This window comes from Lepisma saccharinum, chromosome 1, assembly GCF_977018435.1.
Source record: "Lepisma saccharinum chromosome 1, izLepSacc3.1, whole genome shotgun sequence".
Taxonomy (NCBI): domain Eukaryota; kingdom Metazoa; phylum Arthropoda; class Insecta; order Zygentoma; family Lepismatidae; genus Lepisma; species Lepisma saccharinum.
Genome location: NC_139229.1, coordinates 154,153,197 through 154,163,601, shown reverse-complemented (window position 1 = coordinate 154,163,601; position 10,405 = coordinate 154,153,197). Strand labels below are relative to the sequence as shown.

At 35.2% G+C, this 10,405-nt stretch overlaps 1 protein-coding gene across 1 annotated transcript; it reads left to right on the top strand.

The window, feature by feature from the left end:
• Nucleotides 1-424: 424 nt before the first annotated feature.
• LOC146002824 (tRNA (adenine(37)-N6)-methyltransferase) lies at nt 425-9,868 on the top strand. Its single transcript, XM_083140793.1, has 4 exons — nt 425-559; nt 946-1,269; nt 3,591-3,748; nt 5,537-9,868. Exons 1-4 carry the CDS (start codon nt 444-446, stop codon nt 6,307-6,309), a joined length of 1,371 nt encoding a protein of 456 aa, XP_082996919.1. The 5' UTR covers nt 425-443; the 3' UTR covers nt 6,310-9,868.
• Nucleotides 9,869-10,405: the final 537 nt, after the last annotated feature.

Below are 10,405 nucleotides of genomic sequence, written 5' to 3'. Positions count from 1 at the left end.
TGCGGCTACTATCCCACTATCGAGTAGAAAGTGTGTAAACAGCTACTCGCCATAGAAGGGTCAAGTCGAGCACAGGCCAGTAACTCTCCCGCTCACTGGACCAATGTAAACCAGCCTTTAACGACTTTTTTTAAATAACAATTCCGCATTTCCCGACTGGTCGGGATCCCGAAAAGTTGGGAACTCATTTCCCGGAGTCGGGATCGGGACGGAATTTTTTCCCCGACCTTTTGGGATACCACACACCCCCTACTGATTATTTATCTATCATAACATAATTGCACGTTTAGAATTAAATTGCTCTATGTATTTGCACACAACTATCGAGCTGCTGCCTACAATAGCTTATGTTAACCAGCCCATGATCAACCCCATGCATGTATTGTATCCCAGTAGTGGATAATTATAACAACCATGAAACAAAGGTGTGTTTGTTGAACGTTATGTCTGCGTCTGCTGCAAATGTACACATGGATAGAAACAATTATAATCCTCACGAAGATATTTCCTTGATGCAAAAGCAACTTGCAGTTGCACGAAATGAAATTAGCAACTTAAGGTAATTTTTGAATACGTATGTTTTTTGGTATTTGATTTAAGGCATGTATATATTTTTTTTTATTTGCTAAACGTTCACGGTTGACAGCATTTTCAGCAATGTTTAATTTTGTAAAAGGTGCCTATGTTAGTCGTTACAATATAACAGTCCATATTTGCTACAATATAACAGTATCATATTTGCTTGCTGCTCATACCTAGGAGTGTAAGGAGTACCAGAGTTTTAAATGGACAGGTACTGTAATCATGTGTGCACATAGTATAGTGCTGAAGTGCAATGTATCCTTAAAAATAAAAAAAATAAATCAGATCGATATGTTTCTGCATTATTTTGTAATGCACGTAATCTTAACCATATTGAAGTTGTTGTTTTTTTCTCCCTGGTAGGCAGCAAGTGAAGACCCTTGGACACGTCTATCAGAAAGATGTACAGTCGATCAGAATGTACCTCAATTCTTGGCATTGCTCTAAGTGTAAAGTTGAATCTGAGTCTCCAAAAAAGGAAAATTCTGATCACAAAACTGTTTCTATAGAAGAGAAAGTACCCTTGCAGCCAATAGGATTGGTTTCATCATGGTTCCCCGAGAAAAGGGCAACCCCTCGCCAACCAACCGTTTGCCAGGAGTCCCTTGGAAAGTTAACACTATTCAACTCAATTTTCACCAATCCAGAACATTCTTTGGAAGGTCTGGAATGTTTTTCACATATGTGGTGAGTACGGTTGGGGCATGAAATTGTTTTCATTTTTCGCCCAAGTCCCTTTTGTTTTATTGCAATTTCTTCATGCTACGAATGCAATTTTAGCATGGTCCGATTCCGATTTACTGCTGTTAACACATACTGCGGAGTTTTAGCAATTAAGATTGGTACTTGTTTACTATCCTTTGGACACATTTATTTATTTTTACAGAAGAAACTACTTTCCGTAATAAGTTCCTGTAGCATTGTCGAACATCGGGAAGGTGTTTTGTGTGATGTGGGAATGTTTCATAGCTGAAATTCATGTTGTTCGTTGAAAATTAATTCTCCGACGGAGAATAGCTAGCCCCACGAACCATTGGCACGTGGATAGGTTAGTTCTGTTAGGTTAGGAAACATAGTTAAAATTTGGTGTCGTGTTAGTATCAGGATCTAGAAATTGGAAATAATTGCGAACCATTGGCGCTAGCCCCACGAACCATTGGCTTGTGGTCAGGTTAGGAAACATAGTTCAACTTTCATCAAAACAACGTTGATACACCTTCAGGAATGTTCCGCGAAGCAGATACGTAAGTACGAATGTCAAAAATTGACGAAACAAAAAAATTAGAGGTGTCCGAAGGATAGTAAATTTTTACCTTCTAAATAGCACGGAAGGTATTTTTTTTTACATCTACGGCTACGAAACTTAAGTTTTTTGATATTGAAGTTCCTTTTCAGGGATTCCATATAGGATTCATGTCACAGGCGCATGTCTAAACATTTTCTTTTTCTTCTTATGATTGGCTTGTGCAATGGGATAATTTGAGACATATTTTGGAGGAGTATCTGGATGAGTTTAATGTGGTTTGACAGGCATGGAAAACAGCGACGAGACGCGATGAGGAATATCATTCAACATATTGTTGAACGGTATCGTCAGCGTGTGTAAATATGTTATTTTGTGGAACATCGTGCACATTTCTCTTCGTAACTGCGGGCCAGAAATGACTTGTGGGATGGGATAATTTGCAACTTCTTATTTCTATGATGGTATAGACAGGGGAGGGTAGTATTCTGTGGAAAAGGACAACAAAGACTTTTGACATACAACTGACTTCTCTTTTGGACTTTTAAATTAACTTCGGCCCGCAATTCAGCCTGCACTTGAGATAAGGAGGTAAGTTACCTTTTGAGGTTTAATTTTAGCCTTATTTCTTTGGTACCTAAATGTGTCTGTGCGAAAAATAGTCTTAGGGGCAGGTGGCTCCGGCCAGTTTCTTAACATACCTTGAAAAGGGACTCTATATAGAAAGGCGGGGCTGCGGTAGTGGTAGGAGGGGGTAGGTTAATTACCCCAGGGGCGGAGCCCAGAATCGGTGGTAAATTTCAACACATCAACCACCTCGCAGCTTCAAACGGCTGTACTGTCGTAAATATTTATTTCCGCGCTCCAGAATTTTATTATTCACAATTAGGAGGACATACTCTTTATATATATAAAAAAAATCCCTTGCGAAATCGAGGGTGTAAGATTTTGACATGGATCCATCCCCACTAGTCTACAATACTTAGTCACTTGTCAACGGAAAATACATTGTCCATGGGAAGCGCGCATCCTTACGTGAGGTAATTTTTAAGTTGTTTTTTCAACATAAATAACTTTTTTCGAAATCCAAACAGTGTTCGTTACTTTAAGGAAGGTTCAAATTTCGTGTGACAATGATTGCCAAAATTCTAGGATAATTAGCTAGTCTTCCTGCTAGGAGAATTTGAAAAAAAAATCATAAAACAATCGGAACAGTTACCTCATTTTGTTTGGGTACAAACCATTTACACTTTGAATTACTTACAGGCTTGCAGTGTTTCTACTTGCTGCATTTTGTCCATTTCTTTTCTATATTTAGTCTCATACTTCTAAGATCGAAAACATTCAGTATCTTTACAAAAATCAATGTTTTGTATTTTTATAGGACTTCTCTCAAGAGTGCGTGGTTGATAAAATAAAAGGTTGAAAGGAAACTTTCCACACAGGAGCTTCATGACTTGCTGATTGCTGTAGAAGTTAAGAAATCAATTAAATCTCTCAAGTAAAATAGTTGTGTTCTAATAACTTGTGCTGTATGGGAGTAAAGGAATTCTATGGTACTTTAAATCTTTTACATAGGAATTGCTGAAACTTAACAGAAAAAGAACTGTAATCTTTATTCCTCATTCGAATTTCGAAGTTTGCTGATTTTCTCAGTACACGTTTATTCAGTCCTATAAAGGAACCACATATTTGAGAGATGAAAATATTTCATGACACACAATTAAAAATAACATTATTTAATAAACGCATGTTTATGTTGTAGGATACTCTTCTATTTCCACAAAAACAATGCAACTCACATTCGAGCTAAAGTGGCTCCGCCTAGATTGAATGGAAGTAGGATTGGTGTGTTTGGAACACGAAGCCCCAATCGCCCAGCCCCAATTGGATTGTCCTTGGTCAAGATAGAGAAGGTTGAAGGTAAGAAATGTTTGGTTAGTTTTTACCAGTTGGTGCTTATCTTAATAAAAATTGTGTTTGACTTGATTAATTCAGCATAATTTAAAGAAAATACATAAAAGTGATCCGAGATATTGCCCTCCATATGTTCCGTGACAGAGTATGTATCTCGTTGGCTCATACTACTAAACTACTAAAGGTTCTAAGTTAAAAAAAGAGAGAGAAAAAATAATAATAATAATTACTCATCTGGCCTGGGTGTTGTATTGTGAATATTCCCTTCACTTTGTGTGATCATTATTCATCCACATGGTTGTGATTAGCCTAAATAGGCAGAAAAGTGACCAGGCATAAGAAAAACTCAAAATATTAAATAAATAAGTGTGTGGTCTAAGTTCATTTTATGCACTGATGGACTAATCAGGACTGAACCTCCAGTTTAAACTGAAATCGTAACAGCTGAAATGTGCTCACTACTGGGTTTGAACCCAGGAACCCTTCATTACCAAGTAGCATTTACATTCATTTGGTATGGAAATCTAACATTACACTAGACAGCCACAATAGAGTTGGATTTCCTTTATGTAAAGTAAAAAAATAAACAGAATTATCTTCATGATTAATCTTATTATGTTATTGGTATAATTGTTCATTCATTGATTTTCTGTTCATTAGATCATAATGTACATGATGTTGAACAGGTTAATTGATTTACAATTACATATATCAACACACTATTACAAGGTTTTAACATTTTACATATGTTAGAATACATCAAAATTATCTTACAGTTTGACAAGTTAGTAAAAATATTATCATACATAACTTTGAAGTGAGAAATACTCAAGTATTATATTTTATTCTACCATATACTCACTTACATTATACAGAGCTCTACCAATTAAATATATTTTTATAGCTTTGATTTGAATATTTTTCTGAGGGATTAACTTTATGCTGTTTGGTAATTTATTGTAGAATATGGAACTTGCATTTGTCGGAGCTGACTTGGCTACATTAAGTTTCAATGTTTATTGTGAAAATCTGCTTTTTTGTCTGGTATTATACCTATGTACTTCTTTGTTTTTATAATTTGACCAGTACTTAGGACATATAAGATGATCTTGTATACATATATGGAATAGATAGTCATTATGCCTTTTTCTTTGAATGTCTGCCTACATGGTGAATTGTAACCCAATTTATAAATTATTCTGAGAGCACGCTTCTGTAGTTTTAAGTATTCTCTCAGTACTATAATGAGGCCCCCCTCCCCAAATCACTATACCATACTCAATGTATGGATATATAAGACCATAATGTAAGCTTGTTTTGATTTCTGGTATGTTATATTTTTAAAGAAATTTAAGTAAGAAGAGATTTGATGATATTTTCTTACATATACTGTCTATATGTTCATAACATGCAAATTTACTATGTATTTTTACCCCCAAAAATTTCACTAAATGTTCTGATTTAATATTTATATCTTGCATTGAAGTTGTCTGTGCTTCATATTCAACTTTTGATCCAGAATTAAAGGTTAAAAATATAGTCTTATCATTATTTGTGAGTAGTTCATTAGAATGAAGATACTGCACTAACTGATTTACAGCAATATAGGTATTATTTTCTGTGTATTTGGTTTTTTACCACCACATATTAATGTTGTGTCATCAGCATAATTGATGATTTTACTGTGTGCAAAATCTAGTATATCATTTATATACAATATAAATATACAATAAATTATGGAATATGTGTGTTTATGGTTTTGCTGTAGCATTTGTACTATTGTTTCTGACATAGGTGCTTCAGTATACTTCAGTGGAGTTGATGTTGTGGATGGTACCCCTGTTTTTGATATAAAACCATACATTCCACAATATGATACGCCACAGTGCAGCGAAGTCTTGACAACAACTAGCGTTTCAGAAATGGGAAACATAAATCCTACTGCTGGATGTGTTGATAAATGCATAAGTGGCATTTCAAACTTGGGTCTGGATGTAAGTTCAGCATCTGCTTTCGGGATGCACTCTCCGGTTGCATGCTTGTCTCCTGAGAAGAAAATTGGTGAGAGAGAGGCACCAGATGGGGAGGAAGGTGCAGATATAAGTGCAGGAGCCGTGAAACGTTTGCTGTCACCCTGCCCCAAAAATGTGTGTGCTGCTGTAACCCCCGAACAGTCTTCCGGTGATGCGTGTGGTGTAAAAGTGCCAGCGTGGGTCATAGATCCACCAGCTGGAAAGTTGGAGGTGAAATTCAGCGACCGAGCTCTGCACCAGATTCAGGAGCTTGTTCGTCTCTCCCCCAGCAGTAATGATTTTCTTTCCATAGCCGGGGAAGCAGATGCTATAAGTGCAATTAAGAGTGTGCTGCAGGAAGACCCTCGCTCTGTTTACCTGAGGCAAAAGTGGCGAAACCAGTTTTACACGTTCCTCATCCACAGTTTCCACGTCACGTGTAAGTTTGATGATGGTGCCCACACTGTTTCGGTGTTGCAAGTGGATTCTGCACAGAAGTTGTGCTCTTGTGGAGAATTGGAATGGAAATGCACTCAGCATAACGAAAATGGATAGCTGTTTTACTTTGGGGTTTGGGTGTAAGTTGTAGCATGTTACAATTAATTTAGTGCATATTATCGACAGTTATGTATACTCGCAAATAATTGCTTTTGAAATGTTGCTTTCCCCTTATATCGTGGGGAAAATTTATTTGTTATTTGTTCTGTAAATAAATTCTAACAGAATGCAAGTGTAGTGGCAAGCAGAAAAAAAATCAAAACTTCAAAAAGTTTTGAACTGTATCGAAGCATGCGATTCATTTCCATAAATATATACTGTGTGGAAGCCTTGTGTAATAAATATGTTGTTGATTGTTGTTAATATGTGTTGCAGCATACTTGGAGTTTTTTCATTGGGGAAGGTAATGCCCCTCTAATGTCAAGACCTTCAAATGTACATATAATATTAAGGCATGGAAGTATATTATTAAAGTACAAACAAACCAATAATATGGGAGCTTTGTAATTTATTTTCATTACATATTACTGCCTAATGCAGTGTGCAAGCTGCAATGAAAACCTATTCTATTATCATATCTGTACGCCTTCAGTATCTACACATGAATGTGACTCGAGTAGCGTTGCCAGTTAGGCTTAAAAATTGGCTTCATAATGCAACACAAATTCCCAACACTAAGAGGATCAAACATGCATTCTTAGTCACCAGTTCCATGAAATGATGTGAACTATATTGAAAATAAAAATTGGGAAGACAAAGCATTCATTATGTGCAAGAAATTAATTACCATATCATTGCAATTGTGTGTGATTGGCCATTTAAATTTTTAATTAAATTATTACTTAAGTGCATCCAGTAGGAATTAGGTGGTAGTTCAGTGTTAGCTGAATGTTTGTCAAAAATAAAAATTAAATAGCTTTTGTACTTGTAACAGGGGTCCAGTGTCAAGACTGCAATTTGTAAGATAATTAATTACTCATCTCAATGTTTTTAGAAAATAATATAAAGATGTAAAAGTCCAGTCTGCATTCTGGATTTTTATTTATTACCATAGTATAGTATAATCTTGTTAAAAGCATTATAATTATTGTGAAAATATATGCTTGTTATAAGGCATTATAGCAGAACAATGACTAGTTCAATACTTAAATGCTCTTGGTGCTTCTCGATACATTTTACAAATGGTAAATATCTACAGGTTGTAATTTACATTTTATATCAATATGTACATTTTACACTAAATGCAGTTAAGTTTCCTCTTATAGCTAGATTTTTCTTACTTTTCGTGCCAACTATCAATGCCATTCAGTGGCCTCTGAGGTTCACTGAATAGCCAGCCATTATTCATATGTATAAGTGGCTACAATACCCCCCACTTGGAGATCAGGGAAATTGTGTGGTCTGAAAATCCTCATACAGTGTGTGTATGTGTATTTATTGCTGTACTTGTTGTATGATTTACAAAAAGTGAAATGAGAGTTTTCTTTTTTGAATAAGTGCATAAATAGGTAATGAATCCAGAATCACGTAACAAGTTTTTGTATGTTGGTAACACTTTTACTATGATATAAAGTATTTTAATATCCCCGAGTTGAACTTCTAGTAAATCTATTTCAACCGTAAATATAATTACAGGTCCTCATTGAGTGAGTTCTAGTTTCCATGCCCAACAAACCTGTATTGACAAAATTTTCTTGAAGTGAAAGCTATATTTTTCTGGACAAAATAAAACAGGCCAAAAATTGTAACCTGTTTCAAGGTCGTGCTAGACTAGTTCTCGTTCTATGTACTTGTGGACAAATTAAAAAGTGCTTTATATTGCATATTCGTGGGAAAAAACATTGCCTTTGTAGCTATTTTTAATGCAAAATAGGAGACTGATAACTTTGGTGTTTATGTAAGTTAATATAATCCATACTTCTTTTGTCATAAGGGAAAAAATGGAAATATCTATCAACTGTATGGTAAATGGTCATATTTTATTTGTCCATACTCCTCCCCATGTAGACAATGAACCAATCTATTTGGTCTTACAGAATTTACTTTGGGAAGCAAGAGCAGGGGGGGGGGGGTATCTTTATTTCTTTTATGGGTGCGAGACATTAGTTCTCACTGTAGGGCTTATCCAAGGGAGAACTTTATCCTTCATGCTGGTTACATGATATTATACAATACCTTTGGTGGGAGGGGTTGTGATTGCTGCTTTTTTCTCTCTCCAGGGAAACATTTGTACAAGAAAAACATGGTTCAAAGTCTGTAATTAACATATGTGTTTTCTGCAAACATTCTAAGGCCAAAGCATTTAAAAAAAAGTATGCTCACTAAACTTCATGGCATAACATAACGTTTCAGGGTCAGGTGGCTTTTCATTCTGTGGTGCATGGTTGGCACATGGAGTCTCATTGCTGCTGTTCACTGCCTTGTAGACAGGAGCCCACTACTACTTTTCCAAGTAGTCCCCATTTGCACTTGTGCTGCCAACACTGAACTCTTGGGAGCTCCCACTGGGGAGTGAACCCAGGACAGCTCATATTAAATGCAAGGGCACCAACCATTTGGTTATGGAGGAGTCCTCTCCCTTCTCCCCCCACAAGAAAAAATAGTATACTGGAAGAAAGGGAATAACTAAATAGTATTAAGTTTTCATAGGCGACCGAAGCATGGTGCTGATCACATCATCTCCAAAATGGCCAAGATCGAAAATATGTGGGGCACTACCCTCATACCCTTTAAATGTGCCTTTTTGGCACAGTGCTATATGCACGGGGAATTTTACCTCTACATAAATTTCATTCTAATTCTCCAAAAGGAGCAAGAAAGCTATGTAAAAAAAAAAAAATAGAAGGCAAGTTATCATCTTCATTGACAAAAAAGAAACAACTTTGTATACCGAACATCCAGTGGATTATGTTGGAAGATTATGGCACTATAAGTTCTTCATTTTAAGTTATCATTATACAGAGCAGACTTTCATCAGCAGGTAAGCACAAACGTTTATAATGGTTATTGGTCTCTCTGGAAATCACTAGAAAATACTTACAAAGCCATTCGAGTACAAAATACATTTCCTGTATTCATACAAAAGTAGTTTAAAATGAGATCCCTAAGTGGTGTTGGGATTAATATTGTATGAAGTAAATATCCTGCGGTTTAGTTCATTGGATGGACATTACTGTTTTTTTATACTGGCTTAAATTCTATAACTAGTGGCCTTTGCATTATAGTGATTATAGGCAACTAGGATGGATTGTAATGTGTATATATAATCAGGAGTGGGAATACATGTCAATGATTTATGAGGTTCTCTAATCAATTTTAGCAACTGTGTACAATTCTTTTATATTATTTAAACATCTTTATTACTGACAATTGTGCAAAGAAGAATGTTTTGCTGTAATAGTCTGGCAACAATTTGCCTATTTTGAAAAAAAGAATTGTTTATTCTTCATATTCAAAGCATTTTTCAATAGTTCAAAAACCACATTGCAGCACTGATGTATTCTGTAAAAAAGAGATCGGGGAAAGTGCATCAAGTGATTTTGTAAAGATTTTTCAAAGTATTTGTATTTGCTCTCTTATGCTTTTATATCTTTTGTGGCATGTAAAGTTACAAATAAAAAAACTTTAATCTATTACATTGTTTATTTTGAGTCAAAGTGATTGATATTAGTAATCTTAAAATAGAAAAATTATACATTTATGAATAAAGAAAGAGGATTGTTTGCATAACCACCCTTGCACAAAAAAAATAACAAATATTTACCAGCATATATGTGTTCTTAAAGAGTTCATTACATTTGTAAATGTAAAATAATAATATGTGGTTATTTTAGTGGTTTTCATTTTTCCTGCAACGTTTATCCTGGTTTCCCAGAACTTTTCAAGGTTATACCAAGATAAAGACAGCACATACACAAACTATATGTTCCTTAGAAGTGTAGAGTGACTAGCCATGTAAGGTTTTGTGTGTGTGTGTAGTGTAAGCTTGAAAAGGTTCTGGGAAACCAGGATTAAACATTGCAAGAAAAATAAAAAAAACACTAAAAATAACCATATATTATTTTGCATCTACTTACCAGCATTTGATTACTTTATTAATTTTTATCAGAAATGTTTTAAGTACTTATCCATATCGTGTATTTCGTTTTACTCA